Source organism: Monodelphis domestica, chromosome 5, assembly GCF_027887165.1.
Source record: "Monodelphis domestica isolate mMonDom1 chromosome 5, mMonDom1.pri, whole genome shotgun sequence".
NCBI lineage: Eukaryota > Metazoa > Chordata > Mammalia > Didelphimorphia > Didelphidae > Monodelphis > Monodelphis domestica.
In genome coordinates this window covers 322,596,572-322,622,410 of record NC_077231.1, presented here as the reverse complement: position 1 = coordinate 322,622,410, position 25,839 = coordinate 322,596,572, and the positions used below count along the sequence as shown (strand labels likewise).

The 25,839-nt window shown below is 52.5% G+C and overlaps 1 protein-coding gene across 1 annotated transcript in view; it reads left to right on the top strand.

Annotated features, from left to right (window-relative positions):
• Positions 1–25,839, top strand: part of SCIN (scinderin) — a 51,956-nt gene that overhangs the window by 5,891 nt on the left and 20,226 nt on the right. Inside the window, exons 5-8 of the mRNA XM_056800684.1 lie at positions 7,862–7,925; positions 9,186–9,542; positions 16,609–16,763; positions 20,608–20,769. Coding sequence (XP_056656662.1) covers positions 7,862–7,925; positions 9,186–9,542; positions 16,609–16,763; positions 20,608–20,769 — 738 coding nt within the window. The remainder of the gene's footprint in view (positions 1–7,861; positions 7,926–9,185; positions 9,543–16,608; positions 16,764–20,607; positions 20,770–25,839) is intronic.

Sequence of the window (25,839 nt, the reverse complement as noted above, 5' to 3'; positions counted from 1 at the left end):
TCTTGGAAGAGATACTGAAGTAGTTGGCCATCTCCTTCTCCAGCTCATTTATCAGATGAGAAAACTGAAGCAAACAGAGTAAAGTGACAAAGTATCTAAGACTAGATTTGAACTCGGGTCCTCCTGACTCCAAGCCTGGTGCTCTCTCTTCTGTGCCTCCTGGTTGCCCTCCCCAGTGATATCTGATGCGAAAATATTTCCTTCATCAGTTCCTATTCTAGCTGCATTGATGTCATTTACCCAAAAGCTTTTACAATGACAATCAAAATCTAGTGTGTCTGCTGGGGTTTCCTTTATGTTTATTCATTCACCCTCAATTCAACACCCGTTTTGAGTAGATACTCTTTGTAAGGAAAGGGACAAAAATGAGGCAATCTGCCCTGGAGGAGTTGGTCTTGTAAAGGGGTGAGAGGAAGACAGACACCTGTTGCACAGGCAAATCAATGGAAGAATTTATAAAGTATATAAGTGTGTATATATATGTATATGTATATATAATATCTAGAAATGAATTTCCAGAGGGAGGGAGATGATGCTGACACTGAGGAGGAGAGCAGGAAAGACCTTGTATAGGAAGATGGCCTTGGAATTGTGCTTTTAAGGAAGTTAGGAGTCCTTTAAAACAGTAGTGAGGAGAGAGCATCTTCTGCACAGGGGGACTATTTGTGTTGTCTGTTGGGAAGGGGCAGCAAGCTAGTTTGACTGGAATGGGGAGATCTAATCGGTACCCTCTTTTCTCCCCTCCTTCTCTCTCCTCTCCTCTTCTCTTTTAAAAAAAAAAACTCTTAACTTCTACCTTAGAATCAATACTGTGTATTGGTTCCAAGGTAGAAGGGCAGTAAGGGTTAGGCAATGGGGGTTAAGTGACTTGCTCAGGGTCACACACCTAGGAAGTGTCTGAGGCTAGATTTGAACCCAGGACCTCCCATCTCTAGGCCTGGCTTTCAATTTACTGAGGGACCCAGTCCCCCCACCCTCACCTTTCTCTTTTTCTGAATGATGTGCTGTAATAGATTATTCATTATTGGCATGGGATAGAAGGAGGATGGCCAGAGTGGAGGGGGTAGGTTTTGGAATTTATTTTATTTCATGTTTAAGAAAGTGATTTAATCATCTTGATAGGGTCCATATTGCTTGTGTGGAGTTTGCTAATCGAACTGCTATACTGTTTGCAAAGAGGGATAATGCCATGTTTTTATCTTTAATTTCTCTGTTTTACTGTTATGGCTAATTGCACTGGGACTATGTGAAATGCTGCTGAGGAGGCAGGACCCTCTTGCTTTATTCCTGTGCTGATTGAGAACATTTCAAGTGTTTCTCCATTGAAAGAAGTCTAGCCCTTCATTGTAGATGCTGGCTTTTGAGCTCGTTAAAGGGGGCTCTCTCATGCCCATCCCTTTTCCTTGGGATTTGTAAAAACAAAAAGGATGTCGTCTTTTGTCCCTGGTTTCTCCTGCTTTCTCTATTGGCATCATTCCAAGGTTGTTTGGTAGCTGAAGACGAATGATGCTGGTACTGAACTGTCTTCTCCTCCCTGCCAGTCCAGCTTGGCCATAGCTCTTTGATCCTTTAGATTGATTGCTACGATCCCTTTGTTCATTTTATTTCTACAGTCAGCAGTGAAGGCAGTCCGCGGTCCTCTCTGCCTCCCTCGCTCTTTCCTGGGCTCTCAGGATAACAGGTGGGCGGTATAGATTGTGGCTGGATGCTTCTTTCTTGCTCCTGTTTTTGCTGCCTGGTTCTAATCACTTTCTTCAAGTGCGTAATAGAATTCTCCTGCAAATAGAAACCCAGTTATGCTTTGGACCCCGTCGCCCATAGAACAAGCCCCTTCCTAGATCCCCTTCCTGAGGTCTGATCTCTTACTGTTGCTGGGAGCTGATGGAGAAGGGCCCCGACTCATCCTGGTTGGCTCTGTTGGCAGGACGTGTTTACAGAAGATCGTTTTCATGGCCATTATTAAGCCGAAATGAGAGACGGTTCACAAAATAAAAGACAATGTCAGGGGGAGAGTAAGGATGCCTGCTGGGAGGAAGCAGGCTTCTCCTTGGGGTTTCTTTCTCTAAAACTCGATAGCCTTCTAAGGGTTTCCTCAATTCTCTCTTTATCTTTGATTTCCCCAAAAGAATGATGAGCCTTTAACCCAGAGGGAGAAAAACGCGGAGCACAGTCACTCCCTGGCCCTTTGGAACCCTCCCCCTGCAGGGCCCATTCAGGCCTTGGCAGGGTTTCATGCCACTGAACTTGGCATTTTTATATGCACAATTCAACCTGTTGGTAATAAAAGTCAATGAGTAACCCAGGTCGCCTAGTCAACGTGAAATACTTCCCGGCTTTCCTCCGTGAAAGGTGAAAAGAGCCAAAGGACAGCAGATAACCATTGCTCTGATGAAGGGCACGGCCACCATCGCCCTACCAACTCCTGGCCCTGGCATTTAAAGACCTCTACAGGCTGCCCAGCCTAATGTTTTCAGAAGAATAGGACAGGCCTCCCTCCCTCGGAGGAACCAACTCTGGCGTCACATTCCTTCCTCTGCACCTCCACAGAGCCTGTGCAGGGGAGGAGAAGAAAGGGAGACTGAGTCCGGTTCTTGTGTTAGCCATGAATCTGGGAGCCATTGGCAGAGAGATGGACCAAAAGATACCCTTGCCAAAAGAAAAAGGGGGGAGGAAGAGACAGACAGACAGACAGACAGACAGAGACAGAGAGAGAGAGAGAGAGAGAGAGAGAGAGAGAGAGAGAGAGAGGGAGGGAGAGAGAGAGAGAGAGACACAGAGACAGAGAGAGACAGAGAGAGAGAGAGAGAGAGAGGGAGAGACAGAGAGAGAGAGAGGGAGGGAGGGAGAGACAGAGAGAGACAGACAGACAGAGAGAGGGAGAGAGAGAGAGAGAGAGGGAGAGAGAGAGAGAGAGACACAGAGACAGAGAGAGACAGATATACTTGCCAAAAGAAAAAGGGGGGAGGAAGAGACAGACAGACAGACAGACAGAGACAGAGAGAGAGAGAGAGAGAGAGAGAGAGAGAGAGAGAAACAGAGGCAGACAGTGATAGAGACACAGAGACAGAGAGAGACAGATATGCTTGCCAAAAGAAAAAGGGGGGAGGAAGAGACAGACAGACAGACAGACAGAGACAGAGAGAAACAGGGAGACAGTGACAGAGACACAGAGACACAGACAGACAGATACACTTGCCAAAAGAAAAAGGGAGGAGGAAGAGACAGACAGACAGACAGACAGACAGACAGAGACAGAGAGAGAGAGAGAGAGAGAGAGAGAGAGAGAGAGAGAGAAACAGAGGCAGACAGTGATAGAGACACAGAGACAGAGAGAGACAGATATGCTTGCCAAAAGAAAAAGGGGGGAGGAAGAGACAGACAGACAGACAGACAGAGACAGAGAGAAACAGGGAGACAGTGACAGAGACACAGAGACACAGACAGACAGATACACTTGCCAAAAGAAAAAGGGAGGAGGAAGAGACAGACAGACAGACAGACAGACAGAGACAGAGAGAGAGAGAGAGAGAAACAGAGGCAGACGGTGATAGAGACACAGAGACAGAGAGAGACAGATATACTTGCCAAAAGAAAAAGGGGGGAGGAAGAGACAGACAGACAGACAGAGACAGAGAGAAACAGGGAGACAGTGACAGAGACACAGAGACACAGACAGACAGATACACTTGCCAAAAGAAAAAGGGGGGAGGAAGAGACAGATAGACTAGACACAGAGAGACAGATATGCTTGACAAAAGAAAAAGGGGGGAGGAAGAGACAGACAGAGACAGACAGAGAGAGAAACAGGGAGACAGTGACAGAGACACAGAGACACACAGAGAGAGATATGCGTGCCAAAAGTAAAACGGGGAAGGGAGACAGGCAGACAGAAACAGAGACAGACAGTGATAGAGACACAGAGACAGAGAGATACAGATATGCTTGCCAAAAGAAATGGAGGGAGGAAGAGAGACAGAGAAAAGTGAGAGACACACAGACAGAGCAACACAGAGAGAAACATACACATGTATACAGAGAGATGATGATGATGATGATGATGATGATGATGATGATGACGGGGAATAGGACAGTGACTCAGCAAAGGAGACTGAGGCAGGTCCACAGGCAGTAGCAGAAGCAAGAGAAAGCAGCCTCCCAGAAGCCAGAGGAGGTGAGAGCACACAGGAGATGAGGGCTGAAGAGGGTCAAGGATGAGGAGAACTGCAAAAAGGCCAGAGTGGTTTCAGCCGAGTGATGCAGTCGGGGGCCACATTACAAGAGGCTGAGGGAAGAGGGGGGCTGCTCAGGTTGTGCAGTGGGCCTGGGCGACTCTTCCCCTCGTGTCCAAGGCCATCGTGACCCACCATACCCCAGAGCTATCTCAGGCAGGCTCACCAGCGACTGCCTGCAGTTACAGATGTAGTTAAAGGGCCAGACCACTAAGGAGAGGCTGCCTGGGCATAGGGAAGCCTGGAGCAGTGAGGGAGAGTGTGGACCAGAAGGCAAAGACTCATCAGAGCAATGATGGGAGGAAGATTCCCACAACTTTCGCCTGGGCACCAAACCGCAGAGCCCAGAGCAGCTGGTAGTGAGAGCTTCCGAGTTGTTTAAAGAGTCAGTGCAGTGATAATGGAAGCTCCCAATCCAGACTGATAAGCAGTTTAGAATGAAATACAGTTTGGAAAGTCTTTTGAGCTGGAAAAGTGGGTCCTTGTTTGGGAAGCCCCAATTTCTGTGGACTTTAGCTTAGCCAGGGGCAAGAAGGATGGGATTATGCCAGCCTAGACCTGTCTTTTGCTCATCTCTGGGGCTTGTCTGAGCACACACTCACCTGTGCCCCGATGCAGTTCCAAGATGGGGCAATTAGCCAGTTCCTAAAACCAGAGAGAGGCAAAGCTGGCCCGGGATGGGAGAAATGCAAGCAAGTAAGGGAGAAGGAAGAAGGGCGCCATTATGGCATCATCAGCACAAGTGAGTTTCTAAGGAACAGAAGCAAGGTACCTTCTCCTTGATTTGGGCCCAAATGAAGGACAGGCAGGAAGTGAAGACTCAAAGCTCCCTCAGTCAGCGATGACCTTCCTGGGTTCAGGAAACACGGGCATCTGAGGCATCCTTTGCCCTGGGGTAATCCCAATGATGTCAGATATTTCTGTTGGCCCATTATATCCATAGGAGGATCAAAGGGTCTGCTGATGCCCACCCGTCAGGAAGGCTTGGATGGCCTGCTTTAGGAAGTAGATGAAGATGGGCAATAGTAGGGCCCAGCCACTGATTCTGAGCCTGCACAGCTGCCATGTTCCCATTTCCTGTTGGATTATATTTGGGGGGGGAGGCTTTTATTTGATGGTTAAGCTAGCACAGATGGTTCAGGAGTGTCACCTCTCTTTTCTTATCTTGACCAGAAGGGTGAAGATGACCCTTGGACTAACAGGTAGTACTTCCCCTTCCTCCTACCAGGACCTCCATCAAGCCCAGGACCTCTGAGAGAGCTGGCATCCCAGATGGGGCTGCCTCCCACTTGGGTCCTTTTTTTTTCCTTTTGTTCAGGGCTTTGAGAGATCTCAGACAGTCAGAAATGCCCCAGGACTTCCAGTGGCGAAGTCAGCCTTGCCTGTTCTCTTTGACCCTGGCAAAGCAGAAGATCAACCTGGAGGCTGAAAAACCATTTCCTGAAATCAAGGATCATGTTGCCTTTGAAGGGCCTTGGCTAAGCAGTCTTTTGTGGGCAGCATTTTCAGTTGGAGCTTGTTCTTCCCAGCGTCTGGTGTTTAGAAGCAAATGTATGCCCTGGCTCAAGAGATGGTTTATACTTTGAGTCCAAATATAGCTTTTAAGTAATTATCTCCTTTGTAAAACTGAAATTGATATCCATCAATAGAGTCCTAGACCTGGAATCCAGAAGATCTGTGTTCAAATCTAGTCTCAGAAACTTACTAGCTGTGTGACCTAGGCTGAGGCACTTTACCACAATTTGCCTCATTTTCCTCATCTGCAAAATGGGGACTATAATAGCACCCACATCTCTGAGATTTGTGAGGTTCAAATGAGACATTTGTAAAGTACTTAGTGTAGTGCTTGGCACATAGCAGGAGCTCTGTAAATACCAGCTATTGTTGTTGTTAGGGATAGCAAAGGGACCAACTGAGGAAATGACTGTGGGAAGGTAATGAAGACTCCTGGTCATTGATATTATGGAAACACACAGAAATGGGGATTTAGGTTGAGAGCATCCTCTCACCTCCTCAAGAGAGCCCCAAAGCCTCCAAAAGGGACTTCAGTAGGGACTCCCCCTCCTTGCTCCTGTGTGTCTGGGTGGGGAGTCGAGAATCTCACTCTAAATACCTATTACTGTCCATATAGACATCTACATGGATCACACACACAGACCATATCCATTATTACTCACACTGAAGAACAACTTACTTAGGTTAGTACTGTTATCATTGCCCATTTTACAGATGACAAGCCTGAGCCTCGGGGAGTTCACTGACCTGCTCATCAATCTACAGCTCAGAGGATGGAGTAGAATTCAGTCCTTTCCATTCCACCCATTGGCCCCCTTTCCATTCTCTGGGACTCCTTGAGGTCTGGATCACTTAGCCCAGGAACTCAGAACTGGATGTCCATCTTGAACCCTGACACCTGAAGCAATGAGTGGCTCCAGAAAGCCTTGACCAGAATTGGCCATTCTCCCTGGCCAGAACCTCTTGGCCAATCCTGGCATCATTCCCTGCTCACTGGGGGCCAGAGCCCTCCAGGAGTTGTTGGACGTCCCTTGGGCTGGCAGCTCACTGCTCTGCCTCCCTCAGCCCCAGGTCAACTCTCCTGACTCTCAGCTCAAGGCTCAGCCCCAAGGGGCAGTTCCAGCCTCTCAGGGCCAAGATCTCAGGGCAGAGGCCCCTCCTACTACTGGGACCAAAGAGAGTGTCTGACAGGGTCGTTGGGGCCTCGCTTAGGGGTGTTGGAGGAGGGGGAGGCTTGGCAGTAGCCCATTCATTCCCCTTTGGGCAAACACTCATCTTTAGGGAGTTCTGGCTGGCTCTGAGCTCCTCCTAGGAGAAGGGAAAGGTGGGCTTTGCTCAGCAGAGAGGGGCTGCCACTGGGGAAGAGAGCCCCAGGGGCTCCCAGGGGCTGCAGTTTTGTGGGCCCCAAGCTTTGGTCCACTGGGCCAGCCTATCTCCTCTGGGGCTCTTCCCCGGAAGTGAGCCCTGTGGGTCCATCCAGCAACCTGGGGGCCTTCCTTCAGTTCTCTTGCCATCCCCGGAGGCTGTTCCCAGGCTGGGGTGGGTCATGGCTGGTCCTCCATCTTCCTTTGGCCTCTAACGGCCTCTCCCCTTCACCGGGCTCTCCATCATACCTTGTTTGCCTGCAGAATTGATTCTGAAATGGCCCCAGATCCAACCCGAACCCTCCAGTGGCCAAGGCTGGCCAGCCTTTCCTCAATGCTCCTCTTGGACAGCCTGGGAAGGAACGAGGCCCCTTTAACAGCTGGGGAAACTGAGGGCCAGAGGGATTCTGGGGGCTGGGGAGGGCCTGAAGTGGACCTTCAGCCTGAGCTCTCTCTTGGTTACATGTCCCGGGGCTCCTGGGCCTGACTGAGGATTTGGAGCCCAAAGACCAGAACTCTCCCTCCTTCCTGAGAGGCTTTATCTGTCCTTCTTTTTCAGAGGGGGATGTGTGTGCGTGCATGTGTGTGCACGTGCATACATATCTACACATGTGTGCACCACGTATGTGTGCACGTTTGCATGTATACACGAACACACACACTAACTCACTGGATTTCAAAATCCTCCTATAATCCTCCTATAATCCTCGGTGTTCAGCGGCCGCAGCTCTTTGTTTGGGGCTTCCTTGGCAGATCCTCCAGAGCTCGGCCATGTCCCCTCCAGACCGTTTTGCAGATGGGGAAGGGAGGCAGCAGGGTGAGGGGACTTGCTCAGGGTCACTCAGCTGGGAAGTGTCTGGCCAGGAGCCTCTGGCCGCCCTGTATGCCTCCGTGTTTGATCCTCTACATAGCAGGTGCCATTCGGAGAGTTTCCCCAGACTGGAGCCGAGGGCTCCCTGGCACCCCCCGGGCGAGAGTGGGCACCTGGGCTTCTGGGAGGGCAGCCTGGAAAGCCAGAGCCCAGCACAAAGGCTTTTTCGGTTTTATGGCAAATTCTTGCCCAAAGGCATTTGCTCGGGGCCAGCTGGTGGTGCCACCACAGTGTGAGCTGCCTCCCAGACCACCTGGCATCAGTCAAAGAGAAGAAGCCTCAGATGATGGGAAATCCGAGACCAGCTCCTGGCTGGGGCCTTTCTTGGCATGAGCAAGGACAGCCCTCTGCCAGCCAGGCCTGAGAGAACCTGCACGCCAGGGGCAGCTTAGGGGCAAAGCCAGGGAGAGCTGTCCCCTCCCCCCCCCTCTGAGGGACCCAAAAGAGCCACCAAGGCCAGGAGTCCGGTAAGAGCCAGTGAGGAGTGAAATCTCCCACACAAACAGCCCTCCCTCTGCAGAGGGGCCCCTGGAGACACCCTGGCAGCCTGGGCTCCTTGGAGAAGTCTGGGGAGGGGCCTGCTGCTCCTGGCACCCGGGCCTGGGGGACAGGTGAGAGGCCTTCCCACAGGAGACAACTTTCCAGGCTTGGCCTGCGCTCTTTCCAGGAAATTGGGCCCTAGGGCTGGCCTGGATAAGGACAGACCGGAGGCCCTCCCTCCCCCAATAGAGCGAGCCAAAGCTGGCCCGAGCCCCCAGCCACTTAGTCTGTACCCATTTCAGAGAGGAGGACGCCGACTTGCCCCGGGTCACCAGCTAGAAAGGGCAGAGGAGTCCGTTTCCCTGGCCCTGGCCTCCCCGGTGCCCGCAAGGGAAGGCGCGGGGGCACTCTGGGATTCACCAGGGCTCCGGGGGTCCTCATCCACCCACTCCTACCCTCGCGGAGCAGCCCGACTCTGAAGCCTCCGCAGGGTGCCTTCCGTGTGCCTGGCACCGCCCCAAGGAAGGGAGAAGGGGAGCGGCTCCTGTTTGCGATCTCAGCGCACACCTGGAGCCCGGGCAGAACCTGCTCTGGGGACGAGCTCCCGGGAGGCGCCCGGGGCGGGGAGAGGCGACCCGAGGGGCCCGGGCTGGGGAGCCGAGGGGAGGCCCAGCTTTCGGATCTCCAAAAGCTCGGCAGGTCCGGAGGAGTAAAGCCAGGTCCCAGGGCCAGCCCCGCCCGGGGAGGGGCGGGGGTGGAGCCGGGGAGGCCCCGCCCCCTGGCTCAGCGCGCCGCGCCCTATAAATCCGGGCTCCGCAGACTCGGCGGTCCAGTCTCTCTTCGTCCTGTCTCTGCCGCCCCCGACCGACAGCCGCCCCAACATGGCCCCGGAGCTGTACCACAAGGAGTTCGCGGTGGCGGGCCAGAAGCCCGGCCTGCAGGTGTGGCGCGTGGAGCAGCTGGACCTGGTGCCGGTGCCCGTCCAGCAGCACGGCAGCTTCTTCGTGGGGGATGCCTACCTGGTGCTGTACACCGCGGCCGGGCCCCGCCAGGGCTTCTTCTACCGCCTGCACTTCTGGCTCGGTATGCCCGCGGGGGGCTAGGGGTGGCCGGGGGCTGGAGAGAAGGAAGGATGGGGAAACTGAGGCTGGCAGCGGGCGAGGGGCCGGCCCGAGATCGGAGTATCATTAGCTCCCCAAGGGAAGTTCGAGCCCGATGCCCTCATACTCCAGAGGGGGAAACTGAGGCAGGGCTGGGAACCCCCCTCGCCCTCCTCCCCACCACTCCTGCTTTTCTTCCTCCCGCTCCGCTTCTTCTGGGCTTTCCCAGGCTAGGCTGCCTCCTCCTGGAAGCCGGAGAACCTCCGTTGTTTCCTTTCCCTTGGTCTGTTCCCCCGCCACCCCCTTTAAGAAAGAGCGGCGAGTCGCCCCGACCCCAACCGTGCTAGCTTTGGCTTTCCAAAGTCCTTTCCTCCCTGGGACCCTCTGGCGGGCGGCGGCTCTAATGCTTGTCCCAGCCGCTGTCCCCCAGGGGAGCCCCTCCACAGGCATCCCCTAGTCCTCCTGAAGCCCCAGAGCAGCCCCATCTTCCCCAGGATTGTCTTTAGAGATTCAGGGGCGCCGGGCCACCCCGGTAGCTAATGAGCAGGGCTGAGATCTGAGCCCAGGTCCCCCGACTCCACGCCGGAACTTCACTGTCCCCCAAGCCTTGAACCCACGGGAAGTCTTGCGGAGGCATGGACCCCAGATGCCCATCTATGTTGAGGCAGAGCCTGCCTGGAGTCTTGGAGGGCTCTCTCGAAGGAATAAACCGCCACTATGTGCCAGGCGCTATGCTGAGCACTTTACAGAGATCCTCTCATTTCATCCTCACGACAACCTTGGACTAGAGGGGCTCTTGCCAGGGCAGTTTTACAGTTGAGGAAACTGAGGCAAAAGGGAGTTAAGTGACTCGCCCAGGGTCACACATGGCTAGTGAGTATCTGAAGGTCTGGGCGTTCATGCCCTTATCCTGACACTTGCTACTTGTCCGAGCCTCAATTTCTTGACCTGTAAAGTGAAGGGATGTTGGATGAGAGGTGACATTTGGCCAGCCATCTTCCCAAGTGCCGCTGAACCAGATTAACTTGTAATTGGGAAATAGGGTTGACAACTAATATTGCTGGGATTCTCCTTGGCAACCACCATTTCTCTTCAGTTTTCTAGCGCTGGAGGCTCAGCCTAGCATATGCCACGGAGCTTCTCCTGGGATTGGCTTGTTCCCTTTCTTTCTGTTCTAGTACCAGCTCTAGGACCAAAGGCGGAGGGCTAGTTAACGGGGTGAAGTGACTTGGCCAGGATCACACAGCTAGAAAGAGCCTTGAGGCCAGATTGGAACAATTTCTAGTTTTGCTAAAATCCTTCCTTCTTTGCTGCATCCCAGGCTGCTCCCGAGTGGCTGGTGTCTAGAGACACCCCCTCACCATGATCTCAGCAGGTCCTATTGTGTGGGGACCCCTTGGTGCACCCCAAAACATTTCCGGGTCCCTAAGAGCCAAGACATTGAGCTCTAACTGTCCAGGAAGTGGCCCGGCAGGTTAAAGGAAGAGAAGGAATTGGGGCAGGAGGGAGGGACCTGGCTGGGGCGGTCGGAGCCAGCTCAGCCCCAGAGAGAAGGAGGGGTGTTCTTACCTTGGCTCGTTGTATCTGGTGTGCCCGAGCTGGGGTGGTGGAGCCCGGGCCAAGCCGCACATCCTCCCAGGCTCCATTTCTGGAGGAGGTGTGGTTGTTTACCTGCTGCTGAGACGGGGCCGGGGCTCCGGCAGCCACTTGAGCTCCCGCTCTGGCTCATCCTACGCAGGAGGGCTCAGAACTGGCCTAAATCAGTTCTTTGTTGGTTGTGCCAAGGGCAGAACCCCAAATGGGCAGAGGAGGTGGGGGGGGGAGGAGGAGGAGGAGGAGTCGTCTTCTTCTTCTAACGATGTCCTGGGCTAGCCACTTTCTTAGATCTGGGTTTCCATTTTAGTTACTCCGGGAGGCTTTGCAGGGAGGCTGTGATGTATTGAGGAGTAACACGTTTGGATCCCTGGGTTCGAATCCCAACTCCTACACCTACCCTATGATTATGGGCAAATTTCCTGCGTGTCCCTGGGCTAGAGTTTCCTCCTCTGTAAAGTAGAGGTGATGTCAGTGGGAGGATGCCGTTAAACAATGGAATTAAAGGACTTTGCCTAGAGGAGCCTGGCGCATCATCCTGTTAGCCTGGAGCTTTTGCGCTTTGTTATCTGAGTACTAAGGGCTGCGGGGCCCCAGACACCCCCCATCCCCCCGGCCGAGATGGCTCTAGGAAAGGGTAGTTGAGAGCGCAGTCCAAAGGGGAAGAAACGGCCCCACCTTCCCAAGGAGACTCCCTGGGCACTCACCACCCGGGGAAAGGAGAATGCGGAGGGGAAGCCCTGCAGCCTGGGGGCTGAATTCCTTGGAATTCTCCAGGTGGGACCTGCCCAGCCTTTAGGATGCTAATGCTGGGGCTGTACTTCTATTGGGCTTAGGGCTATTTGCATCTCAGTTCCCTGCTGGGCTAGTCTTTCTGCTCTTCTGCATAGGGGTGCTATTGTGTGCCTTCCCCTTCGTACCGTCCCCCACTTCCCCAGCAGGTTTGGTTTGCTTCTCTTTCTTGGAAAGGGTTTGAACTGAGGCTTCTTAGTGGTGATGCTGAAGCCTCCCTAGACGGAAACAAAAATGGGGACACTTTTGTGGTGGGGGGCTTGAGGCGAACCCCCAGGGTTCGGGAAGGGCACCTTTGGCAAGGAGGCAAGACTCTGAAAGTTAGCTTAAAACGAAAAGGAGGATTTTCTTAATTAATTTACAAGATGATGTGAAATCTGGCCAGGAAGCCAGCGAGGATGGAGAGCTGTTCCCAGATGACACTACGGTGAAGACGGGACTCCAGAGGGTGGAGGCATGGGCAGGGAGTTTGGTCATCTGACCGGGGTCTGCCTGAAGACATAGGGGTGACCTGACAGGTAGAAGTCTTAGATTCAGCCTGATGTATCCAGGCATCGCCTGGAGGTTCAGCTCTCTGTCCATCTCAAATCTAAAGGGCCATCCAGGGAGGGTAAATCTCTCCGGGTCTTATTGGAGTTCATCAGATGTTTTGGGGTTAGGAGTGTCAACATGGAATCTAGAACCCCCAAACGTGTCACCTAGTAAGATCTGGTGAGCCCCAAGTTTTAGGACTAGCTGGAGACCCCAAAGCTTGGACTGGTTCCGGGTTCCAGGAGAATCCACCCTGAAGGGAATCTCAGGCAGGCAGTTTCACACTGTATGATGGACCCTGAGGGAAATGGCAATCCCAGTTAGGTGGGGCTAAGCCAGAGCCAGGGAATGCTAGTCAATCTCATAAACTGAAGGTCCTGAGTTCAATCCTCAAAAAGGGGATGTAATTCTATGGGAAAAGCTTCCAAGACAAAAAGCTTTGAGTGGCCTGAAAAAAAGGGGGGATGTTCTGCCCCAACTAGAGACCTGGCAGGCCCATCGTCTTTGGTTTGCCTTAAAAAATAGCCACAACAACCAGTTTGTGGGACCAGCTCTCTTTCTTCCTCTGAAATCTGTTCCCTCCAAGCTAGGGCGCATGTCCGCCTCTGCCCAGCTACTGAATTGTGTCCCAAAGGAGAAGGTGGAGGCTCTAGATCCAGAGTCCCCCCCCTCCCCCCGCGCTGGTTGTTACTCCCGGCAAGTCAGCCTCAGCCTCAGCCACTGTTTCCCGGAGTTATTACTGTGAGGTGTTTGTAAAGCATTTTGGGGACCTTAAAATGCTCTATAAATTCTTGTTATTAGTATTACAATTCAGGGCTACCTTGAGGACTCGCAGGGGGCGGAGATCCCTTCATCCACCTCAGGGGAGACTTCCGCAGTCAATGGTTATTGATCCATCAATTGCAGGTAGTCAGTGGTTATTGATCCATTGATTGCAGGAGGAACCTTAGGGTGGGGGGATAGAAGGAGCCAAAGGATCAGAGTGATCTGGGAGAAGAGGCACTTGCTCCAGACTGAATTCATCTGTGGGGGGTGCTGAGTGTTCCTAGGGTAGACGTTGCCCCTTTGCTCTCTTCCTTTCTTCTAGATCTGAGCCCTCCCCTGTTTAGACTGCAGCCCATTCTTGCATTCTCATTCTTTGTGTTGTGTGTGCATCTCTCCAGGACTCCCCACCTCTGCAGAGGACCTTCCTATCACGACTCCACCCAACCCTCTGCAAACCTTCCTTTGTGCCCCCTCCCCCATTTTGTAGTTGAAACTAGCTGGCATTTATTGAAGAAAAAAGCATCATTTTTGCTTTTGCAAACCTTACAGTTCTCTGTCTGGGATGCCCTCCCTTGGAGATGAACTCCAGGGATGCTCTACAGATGTGGTCGCTGCCCTGCTCTGCCACTGAGGGCAAGCTTTGGAAGGCAGGGGCTGCCTCTGCTTTTCTTTGTTAATGCCACCTGGTGGCTTGATCCATTTTCTCTTTTAGGCCTGCAATAATCCTGAGGGATAAGGTGCTAGAAGTGGGAAACTAAGGCTCAAGAGAGGATCAGGGATTTTCCCAGGAGGGCACAGCCAGCATCAGCAGCCAGATTGAAACTCCTGCTTCCCTGATCCTGAGGCCAGTGCTTTCTGCTGGCAGGGATGCTTAATAGGAGCAGATGCATATCTGCCTGAGGATGTGATTAATAGCCCGCCATTCTCTGATACTAGAGAACTGTTGACCAAAGCTGTCTCTTAATCCCTGGCCTAGGGTCAGGGGCTCCACCTGGGGCTGAGAAGCTAATGTTTTGCAGCTCCTCCCCCCAATAATCCCAAAGACCTGAAGTAGAAGCTTTGGGAGGCTCCTGGCTCTTTTGTGATGACTGGGGCTCTGCTGGGGCCCACAGGCAGCAGGATGGCCCCCCAGGGCAACCAGCACAAAATGGATCCACACTATCTGTTGGAGGAAACAGTCCCTTGTCCCTAGAGAGAACACTGGCCCTGGAATGGCTGGCTGTGGGTTCTCACTTCCTTGAGAGGCCCTTGGCAGGAATCCTGGGGTCTTGAGCCAGCCGAACCTGTTGCCTTATAAAGTAAATGCCCCAAGTTTGGAGAAGAGGAGGAGGACTGGGTGGGAACAGTTTGAGTCTTAAACCTCTAGTGAGAAATGAAAGGATTTAGGATTCTTTCTCTTCCTTCCTTTCTTCCCTCCTTCCTTCCTTCCTTCCTTCCCTCCCTCCCTCCCTCCTTCCTTCCTTCCTTCCTTCCTTCCTTCCTTCCTTCCTTCCTTCCTTCCTTTCTTCCCTCCTTCCCTTCCTCCCTCCCTTCCTTCCTTCCCTCCCTCCCTCCCTCCTTCCTTCCTTCCTTCCTTCCTTCCTTCCTTCCTTCCTTCCTTCCTTCCTTCCTTCCCTCCCTCCCTCCCTCCTTCCTTCCTCCTTCCCTCCTTCCTTCCTTCCTTCCTTCCTTCCTTCCTTCCTTCCTTCCTTCCTTCCTTCCTTCCTTCCTTCCTTCCCTCCCTCCCTCCCTCCTTCCTTCCTCCTTCCCTCCTTCCCTCCTTCCTTCCTTCCTTCCTTCCTTCCTTCCTTTCTTCCCTCCTTCCCTTCCTCCCTCCCTTCCTTCCCTCCCTCCCTCCTTCCTTCCTTTCTTCCTTCCTTCCTTCCTTCCTTCCCTCCCTCCCTCCCTCCCTCCTTCCTCCTTCCCTCCTTTCTTCCTTCCTTCCTTCCCTCCCTCCCTCCTTCCTTCCTCCTTCCCTCCTTTCTTCCTTCCTTCCTTCCCTCCCTCCCTCCCTCCCTCCTTCCTTCCTCCTTCCCTCCCTCCTTTCTTCCTTCCTTCCCTCCTTCCTTTCTTCCTTCCTTCCCTCCTTCCTTTCTTCCTTCCTTCCCTCCCTCCCCCCTCCCTCCCTTCCTTCCCTCCTTCCCTCCTTCCTTCCTTCCTTCCTCCTTCCCTCCTTCCTTCCTTCCCTCCCTCCCTTCCTTCCCTCCTTTCTTCCTTCCTCTTTCCCTCCTTCCTTCCTTCCCTCCTTCCCTCCCTCCTTCCTTCCTCCATCCATCTCTTCCTCCCTTCCTCCCTCCATCCATCCCTCCCTTCCTTCCTTCCTTCCTTCCTCCCTCCATCCATCCCTTCCTTCTTTCCTCCCTTCCTTCCTTCCTCCCTTCCTTCCTTCTTCCCTCCCTCCCTCCCTCCCTCCCTCCTTCCTTCCTTCCTTCCTCCCTCCCTCCTTCCTTCCTGCCTGCCTGCCTGCCTGCCTGACTGCCCTTCTTCCTTCCTTTCCTTCTTTCCTTTACAAACACAAAGATAATTTGATGACAAAATGGCTTTGGAGTCTGGGGGATCTGAGGTGAGTCGCCCAGTCTCTGGGCCTCAGTCTTTTCATCTGTAAAAAGGGTTGGGTGGAGTCGTGATAGGAAGGACCTCTGCAGATGAACCCATAGTCCCAACAAACCCTAATTGTGGCAGGACAGGTTGAACCAGTGAAGATGTTCAAAGAATGCAGTTTTGCTTCTTGCTTGACTCTGCCGGGTCCTGACATTTAATAACTGTATTCTGAGCCAGTGTTTCCACCCGAGGCCTCAGTTTCTTTATCTGCAGATGAGGGAGGGGAGTGACGACCCTTGAGGCCAGCTCTAGCTCCCTCCAGATTAAGTAGGAGGTGCCTTATGTTCCCATTCAGGGCAGGGCCAGTAGGAGGCCTTGGGCCCCCTATCCATCCCTTCCACTAGGCCAGAGTTCTGGAGTTGTCACCACCCTCAGCCCTCCCTTTGTTGAGAGGAGAAAGTGGGGCTTAATGAGGCACCACAGATCCCAGACCCAGACTCAGGCCATCTAGAGGAGCCTCCTGAGGAAGGGTGGGCCTGGGGTGGCTGGGCTTTCCCATAATGCCTTTCTCCCCATCACACCCAAGGAAGTCCATCTCTTAGCTGGGACGGGAGCCGTGGCTTGGCTTGGGTCCGAGAGCATCCATGCTGGGGGGGGGGGGATGCCTCCCCCTCCAGGGGTGGTCCCTGCCCTCCCCCTCCAGGGGCTGCCCCCTTGGGTCTGATTGGGGGCCTCCCTCGGTATCAGGCCCCGAGCCTGGCTCTTGGGTGCATTCTGAAGCGGCTGCGCTGCCAGCAGGGATCGCGCGCTCCAGGGCTGGGGCTGAGCTGTCTGTGCCTCCCCTCTAGGGAAGGAGAGCTCTCAGGACGAGCGGGGGGCCGCGGCCATCTTCACCATGCAGATGGACGACTACCTCGGGGGGAAGCCCGTGCAGTGCCGAGAGCTACAAGGCTACGAGTCCACCGAGTTTGTCAGCTACTTCAAAGGAGGGATCAAGTACCAGGTGAGCCCCGGCTCTTCCCCCCAAATATCGGCCTGGGCGGGGAGCGGCACCTCCAGCACAGCCTGGTGTTCGGCAGCTGCCCTCCAGGCATGAGCGGGGGGGGGGGGGGGGGGGGGGGCACTGGTTAAAGGTTTCCTCATCCCAGGCAGCCAGGCATGAGTCGCCCTCAAGAGGGTCTCCTGCTCCCTCTCAGACCCAGCCCTCCTGGCACCCATTTGTAGAGGCCCTTTGCATCAGGGGCCGATAGGTTGCCTTCTTTCCCATCATCCCTAAATGAAGAGGAGCCTAAACAGTGAGTTGTGGTCTTGACTTGTTTCTTTTTAACCCCTTCCCTTCCATTTTGGAATCCATACTCTGTACTGGCTCCAAGACAGAAGAGGTCAGGGCTAGGCCATGGGGGTCAAGTGACTTGCCCAGGGTCACACAGCTGGGAAATGTCTGAGGCCAGATTTGAACTTAGGACCTCCCATCTCTAGGCCTGGCTCTCCATCCACGGAGCCACCCAGCTGCCCCATGTGGTCTTGACTTCTTGATGGAAAGATGGAATGGATCTCAGAAAGCCATTTAGGCCATGTACTTTGCTATTTACTCTCTTGGGTAGGATTTGAACTCAGGTCCTCCAACTTTGGAGCCAGTTCTCTTCCCTTTGTGCCCCCGTCGTGTCAACATGTGAAATCAAGCTGTCCTCACATGGACCAAGTACATCCAATGAGTCTGGGGTGCATGGAATCTACAGGCTGTGGGCTAGAGCACGTTGGCCAACTCTTCCCACGAATTCAGTCTAGTTCCTGCTCTGTTCTGAGGTTGAGTCCTTAGTCATCAGCGTGGAACTCCCCAAGAAGGGGAAACTCCATAGATAGAGGCTTCTGGCAAGAGCTCAGATCATGCCATTAACTAATCAGGAATGATCAGAAACGAGCGTGCAGCCAGATCTGAAAGGCCAGCCCTGCGTGAGAGGAAATGTATGCCTGGAGATAATGGAACCCTGAAGGCAGCCAAGACCAGAGGACCGTTTGCTCAACCTGTCTGTCGGTCTGTCTGTCTTACTCCTCTTGGTCTCCATCCCTTTATCTCTCTTCTGAGTCTGTCTCTCCTCTCTGTCTCTCTCCCTTCATCTCTTCTCTGGTCTCTGTCTCTGCCTGCCTGCCTGCCTGCCTGTCTGTCTGTCTGTCTCCTTCTCTCTCCCATACCAGGTAACAAACAAATCACATGGCCAGGGTTCCAGAACTGCTAAATTGCTCCTTGGGAGATTCTCCCAAATGTCTGTGCTGAAGGATCAGCCCAGGCTGAGTCACCCAAGTGGGTGTTGTAGGGAGAAGTTGACCAGGGCAGTGAGTGGTAACAAGCTAAGCGTGCCATGGGAGCAGAGACATCAGGAGAGGGTCCGGCCACCAGATGGGAGGGTTGAAATGCCTCAGCCTGAGTGCCTCTCCTCAGAGCCCCTGAGGAGATGAGGCTGTGAATAAATGGCCCTCTCTCCCTTTCTTCCTCCCTCCCTCTCCCTCTCTCTCTCCCTCCCTCTCTCCCTCTCTCCCTTTCTTCCTCCTTCCTTCTCCCTCTCTCCCTCCCTCCCTCTCTCCCTTTCTTCCTCTCTCCTCTTCCTCTCTCCCTCCCTCCCTCTCTCCCTATCTCCCTCTCTTTCTCTCTCTCTCCCTCTCCCTCTCTCCTTCTCTCTCTCTCTTCCTCTCCTCTTCCTCTCTCCCTCTCCTTCTCTCTCTCTTCCTCTCTCCTTCTCTCTCTCTCCCTCTCTCACTTCCTCTCTCTCTCTCCCTCTCCTTCTCTCTCTCTCCCTCTCTCCTTCTCTCTCTCTCTCTTCCTCTCTCCTTCTCTTGCTCTCTCCCTCTCTCCCTCTTTCCGTTTGCTCCTGGGGGAGGAGTTGCTAGTAAGGAAGATGGAGGAGAGGCACCTCGGCTGCCCTTCTTCCCGCCACCAGGGTTCCCCATCCTGCCTTAAGGGAGACAGGAGTTTGCTCCTAGCTGGCTCTCACCTGGGGGCATGACAGGATCCAGTCCCGTTCCAAGCTTCAGCTGCCCATGGCCAGCTCAGCTTACCTAGCTAAGGAAGAGCCTCTTGGCTCCTTGGGCTCTTTCTGTGGACACTGAATACTTCAGAGAGGAAATGGGATTTCAGCCTGTGGCGAGGTCCAAAGACCTCTTGGTTTCAGCCCGTTGGGCCACGGATCTTCTTAAGGAGCATCAGTCACTTCCACGTGTTCTTGCAGGAAAGGACATGTGAACAGAAGCGTTGCTGTTGCTGTGTGTCCTTAGAGAACTGTTGTTTCCCAACATCCATCCATCCATCCATCCCCTCCCCCCCCGCCCCCACATGGAATAGAGAAGATGTCGTGGAGCAGTCGTTCACCAAGGCCAAGTAGAATAGTCTCAGCAGTGGCAGTCAGACAAGAAGAGAACCGTGAGTGAGCAGGACCCTGGAGTACCAGAAAGGGAAGGAAGGGATGAAGCCAGCATTTATTGAGCCCCTTCTGTGTGCCAGGCACTGTGCTAAGTGCCTTAGAAATATTGTCCCATTTGAGCCTCACAAGAATCTTGGAAGGTTCAGGTGCTATTCTTATCTGCATATTATGGATGAGGAAACTGAGGCAGACCAGTTTAGTGACTTACCTTGGGTAATACAGCCAGTAAGCTTCGGAGGTAGAATTTGAATTCAGGGCTTTCTGGCTCTTATACCAGCACTCCAAAGTTGTCATAGGGTGTCAAATGAAGCAAAGATTTGGATGCGGAGAGGCAGCTAGGTAGCACAGTGGCTAGATCACGAGGCTTCAGACACCTCCTAGCTGGGTGACCCTGGGCAAGTCACTTAAGTGCACTTGCCTAGCTCTTTCTGCTCTTCTGTCTTGGAACTGATACTAAGACAGAAAGGAGGGGTTTAATTTTTTAAAGAGCTGAATAAGGACTGAGAAAAGGCAGCGGCTGACCAGGGTTTGAGAAGTGAGAGGAAGGAGAGACTCTGAATGTGTGCATTCCCTGTCCATGGTCCTTGACGTCTCTGCCAGAAGAATGAAGGCTGTGTTGTCCTTCTTCTGCTCTCTGGAGCCAGTCTGAGCCGCTCAGATGGATGGGTGGATGGGTGGGTGGGTGCTCAGCAGCCTTTCTGGCTTGCCTTATTTTGGGTACTGAAGTGATTGTGCAGACCATTCCCCTGGGACTGCCTTACTTGGTAACAGGACATACATACAAGGCTTCCCGGGATTCTTGGAAGGCCCCGAAGTTGTCGTGGTTTCTTGGCACAAGAATGTCTCGTCGTGTTCACACACCCCAACTTGGGAAGTGTTTCCACTGTGGCAGTTAATGGCAAACTCGTGGTTCTTCGTTTCCAGAGTTTGTTAATTTTCCCTTAACTAGAGAAAGTAGATAGGTAGAGATGAAAGCCTATTTCTTATCTAATTCTGACCGCGTGGCTAGCTCTCTCGGCCACCACAATGGAGAGAGGGGGTCCCCCCTCGTACCCCTCTTTTATCCTCTCCTTTGACCCAGACCCGTAACCGTTAGTTCCTGGGACTCCTCACTGTGATCTCTGGAGCGTGATGTCCAGCCATATGGTGCAGGGACACCGGTAGGACGAGCTGGGGGGAGGAGGTTCCCTTTACACACCCCGTTTGTTGGAGAGGGCCACTCCCTGGATTCCAGTTCTTTCTGCCTTCACCCTCCTTGTGGTTGGCTTCTGACCAGCAGTGAGATCTCTGGGTCAAAGGCTCTGGATGTTGTGTTTTCCATTTGAATGGAATACTGTTTTTCTGTGAACTCCTTTGGGTTTTGGTGCCGCCATGTTGGTAGGAAGAAGTGTCATTTCCCCATTTGATGGCCTCCCCTCTTCCTCTGTATAGAATGGAGGTGTGGCATCTGGATTCCATCACGTCATCACCAACGATCTGACTGCCAAAAGACTGCTGCATGTGAAGGGCCGCCGCGTGGTCCGGGCCACCGAAGTGCCCCTCAGCTGGGAGAGCTTCAACATGGGAGACTGCTTCATCATTGATCTCGGCATGGTAAGTGAGACTAGGAAAAAAGAATCCTGTGGAGCCAGCATGGCTGAGCCCGGTGGGCCATCCATCTTTCGGTTGGCCAAAGAGAGATGATGCTCAGCCACACAGACACTGCCCTGAATGGTAGAGGGATCGCGTGGCCTCCATGGTGGCCAAGGGGAGCCCACACCCCCAAATCATGGATCCCGAAAGAGAAAAGGGAAAAAGCAGCTCAGGTCGGGATGATCATCAGTGGATTGTGGCACTGATCAGGCCCCCATCATGGCATTATGCCAAGGCTTCAGGGAGGGACATAGAAATATATCTTGGGTGAATAATAGAGAAGCAGCAAAGAATACCAACTGTCACCTCAAAGATTTTTGTTGAATGGTGGCTTACAAAATGATTTAGGGGGACGTTCAGTGGATTGGAAGCCAGGCCCAGTGACAGGAGGTCCTAGGTTCAAATCTGGCCTCAGATACTTCCCAGCTGGGTGACCCTGGACAAGTCACTTCACCCCCAATGCCTAGCCCTTACCACTCTTCTGCCTTGGAACCAATACACAGTATTGATCCCAAGGTAGAAGGTGAGGGTTAAAATAAATGATTTAGATGCCAGATGGCTATACTGGACTAAGGTTTCCAGATAATTTCTTTATTGAAATGTCTTGGAGTTATGAAAGCGAGAACAAGCGGCTTCCACTTTTTGTCTTTCCTTTTCCTGAGTTTGGGTAAAAGCAGACCACAAGCAGAGGTCATTCCCTGAACTCTGGGAGCTCCCTGGAGGAACCATTTGCCTAATATAGAGTGCCAGAGTCAGTCATTTCCCTGGTTTCTATCTAAGAATGCCAGGTTTTGAATCTGAGCCTCTGGGTACACTTCTTCGCTGGTTCTGAGTGTGCTCCCGCACCTTGGGCCAATCGCATTCCTCATCTGCAGAATGAGGGCTTTGGGCCAGATAGCCTCGGAGGCCTCTTGGTCCTCTTCACTGTCTCCACAGACTATCTCTGAAGTCGTGGGGAAGGCATTGGCTGTTGGCAGAGAGCGCGTCTGTCCAGTGATAAAGAAAATGAAAGAGTTGAGGTGGATCATCCAACCATAATTAACTGGAGTGGAAACCAGTTGGGAGCTCTCTTGTTAGAGCAGCAGAAAGGAGCTTCTATTGGAGTGGGGGAGCTGTGGGTTTGAACCTTGGCTGGCTGGTTGCTCCTTCCATGCAAGCCTCTGTTTTTCATCTCTAAAATGGGCTGACACTCTTGACTTGCCCCTGAAAAGCCTGTGTAGAAAGCTCCTTGATAAAGGAATTTCCTGAATGAATGTGGATGAATTTCCTGTGAAGTATTTTTTCATTGTCAAGCATTCCTTTTCATCCTTGTCAATATTCAAGTGGGGTTGCCTGTGAGTCATCTGCGGGTGGGATTTTCCATGGTTGAAGTCCCCTGGAATAAGGAATCGTCCATCTGAAGCCGTAGAATTGGACAGCTGGGCAGAAACTTGGAAATCCAGGCGAAGTCCCTTAAGCTGACAGCTTGGAGGGCTTTGTGAAGTGGGCTCATGTCTACAGAATAAGCAATCGAGGAAGAAGTAAGCATACCCGAATGGGCTTCTGGATGGTGCAGGGGGTAGAGCACAGGGCTTGGAATCGGGAAGGCTCATGCTCATGAATTCAGATCCAGACTCGGACTAGCTGTGTGACCCTGGCCAAGCCACTTCCGCTCCTCGTCTGTTAAATGAGCTGGGGAAGGCAATGGCGAGCCATGTCCCTACTGAGGGCTCGCCAAGAGTCGGATACCGCCGAAGACCAACAAAACGTGACTGAAGAGGTAGCCTTGTTTTTATTTTAATCATACTCAGTGGTGAGTGTGCTGGCATTGGAAGCAGTCGATTAGGAGCTGAGTGTCCAGTTATCTGAGATGTCATACGAGGTTCGGTAGATGGCCAGATATAATGAATTGAACCCAACGTGTCAGCCCCTTGTGCTTAAAAGGCTGATATGGCCACATGAAGATGGGAAATAGACACGGCTGACGTGCTTCCATCCCAGATAATTTCATTGTAAACCCTGAAGAACATCCCAAGACATGACCTTTGCCCAAAGGACACTGGGAAGGCAAGACTTCCTCCCCGTCGGTATTTGAGGGAGCCGAGTGGGTAGAAGTCTTCTCCAATCTGTTCCTTATAAAGCTGGGATCGCTTTTTCCAGCTTTGGCACATCATGCTCAGAGGCTTTCAAAAATGAGCTTCCAAAACCCAGTTATCGAGGATGTCTCTGGGGTGGTGCTTCATTATCTCTGTCCTTTAGCTTCCTCCTCAGCACGTGAAAGCTAGGAAACCAGCTGCTGACCCATCGTGGCCAGAGACGACCTAATCTTTGCATCTCGCCGAAACTCAACGTTGCCTTAAGATCCCTCACTATCAGCTGTCCCAGCCAGGGTGGGAGGACTTCACTGCCACCAAGCCAGTCAGGCCAGTTCCTATGTAGAAAAGATAAGATGGCACCAGATACTCCACTGGGCTTCCCTTCTTTTCCCATCCCATACACACCTGAAAGGCTGGAAGGAACCCTTCCTCATTTGGCTTGGCCTCGGGGTCAATATTTGACCAAGATTGTTTGTTTGCTTTCTAATTCCTTGTGTCACTTGTTCAATAATTATTCACTGGGCAAACACTGTGAATCTATGTGGGAGGAGATTGGGTGCCCTTATCAGCAGTTACTCTTGCTTCCTGTGGGCTCTAGTGCTCAGGGGCCCTCAATGTGTAGCTCTTTGTGTCAGAACGGGGATTCAAACCCAGACCTTCCAGCATTCTTTCCATTGCCTCAAACCCCACTCTCACTAAACATGGATAAGTCCCAGAAGGGAAATTCTCAATTCATTGACATTCAAGGTCTAGAACCTCTGACATTTCAAACCAAAATTTGAACCCAGATCTTGCTAGGCTCCAAGCTTAGGGCTCTTTCCTTATGGACTGGTGATTAAAATAAATTATAGAATTTCAGAACCCAATAAGACCAGTGGGCTCTTTTCTGTGACTGAGATGCTAATTTTCTGCATTTCTTGTTGTACAGTCATATCCAACTCTTTGTGGTCTTTGGAGTTTTCTTGGCAAAGACCCGAGAGTGGTTTGCCATTTCCTTTTTCAATTCCATTTGACATGTGAGGAAACTGAGGCCAATCGGTTTAAGCAACTTAACCATGATCACAGAGCTAGTAAGTACCTGAGGCTGGATATGAACTCATAAAAATGAGTCTTACTCTCTTTCCACTGCATCACCTCGCTTCCAGTTTTCTGCATAGAGAAGCTAATAAAATCTCCTTGATGGTTTGGAGATTTTCCCATATTTTAAGGCCCTTTTCATGTTCAGTAGAAGAAAAACCCGAAACAAAGTCCCCACTGAGTGTTAGGACCAGGCTGGTGTTAACTATTGGCCAAAGTGTGATGGGCAGATCTTTAAGCCCATCAGCCATCTGATGATGGCCATGGCACAGCCGAGAGGGCAAGGCAGCATATTTGGAGTCAGAGGAGCTAGATGTGAATCTTGCCTTAGACCCCTACTAACTCGGTACTGTGAGCATGGGGTTTCTCCTCTGTGCCCGAGGCTGCTTCTCTTTTACAACATGAGCCGCTGATTCTTGAGCTCCTGTTCTCAAAGACGCTTATGAAGGTAATGAGGATCCTCCCTTCATCCATGGAACACTTAGTAGCCATTACTCTAGTAACAATGTTATTATTCAATTTACACCTCTTGTGTGCCAGAATCTATCTAAAAGACCAGAGAGCCATAGAGACATAAAAGAAATGTGGCAAGGGCCAGAGATGGGATTCAGGATATCATATGTGGGAGACAGCAAGCTCTAAGGCAAATATCAGGCAATCCACTTTGGAAAGTAGCCTGAAGTCCAGTCCTAAAAGCTCTTCTTGCCAAACCTTCAGTTGATATCTTATCTTAGAGGCAATAGGGAGCCATGATAACTTCTGTAGCAGGGGAGTGACCTTTGAGACCTGTGCTGTAGGAATGTCACTTTGGCTTCTGGATAGAAGGGGGCAAATGAGGCCAGGAAGCTGATTAGGAGGGGAGAAAGGAAGGCCTGAGTAAGTGGTGGCCACAGGAGTAGCTAGAAGGTTTGGGGGGGGATTCCCCAAGATTTTTTTAATGATTAGATGTGAGGATGGAAGTAGAGGGAAGACTGGAGGATGAGCCCAAGCTTGTGTTTCATGTAGTCACAGACTCAAGCATCTGGAATTATTTGAGGAAGACTTTGGTAGAGGAACATGAGCAGAAAGTCCACAGCTCTCTGACCCCAGAATCTGAAGATTCACATCATCGAGGATCTTGTCAAAGGCTTCCCACACACACACTAAAGCAGTTTTGCCAAGAGGCACCCTGGAGGCTGGAACATTATCTGGGCCCGGGAGTTCTTGGAGGAATCAGGGTGCAGTTGGGGCTCTCTGGGGATGTCTGGCTGGAGATGTCCCATCTGGAGGCGTTGGGCCGGGCCGGGAGCTCAGAGACACCAAGGCTGGAGCAAGGATCTAGGCGGTGGTGGTGGAGAGATGCTCCTTAACCCTGTACGGAAGCTGCTGGAGTCACCCACCGAGGGAGCCTTGGCTGTAGGGTGGGCCAGAGGAGCCGGAGAGGCTGGGCCTAAGAGGAATCACTCGACTATTTCCCAGGGGCCCCTTTTCCCTCCAGGAGTCTTCAGAAGCCTTAGGAAGGAGGCAGCCTGGGGCCCCCAGCCAAGCCCAGGGGTGCTAGCTCGAGTGACCTCCCTTCGCCTTCCTCTTCGACATCACGAGGACCAGCCTGGCCCAACGGCGAGAGACTCGAGCAGGCTCCACGCTAGGTTTTGGAGGGGCTGGTGGAGGTGAGAGGCAGCCCGGAGCTCTCCAGGGCTGCTTGCCAAGGCCCTGAGGATGAGGCATCTCCGCTGGGGTCGCCGCCCCTTGTGGAAGGAAGGCATGCGAGGACACAGCCGCTCTCTGGACACTGGACTGGAGCCTGGAGCAAGGAAGGGAGTCGCAGCTTTCAGTAACAATCATGTCTGGGTCTTGGAAAAAGGAGGCAGGAGTTCTGGATTCCCCTGGGAGCCGGGGA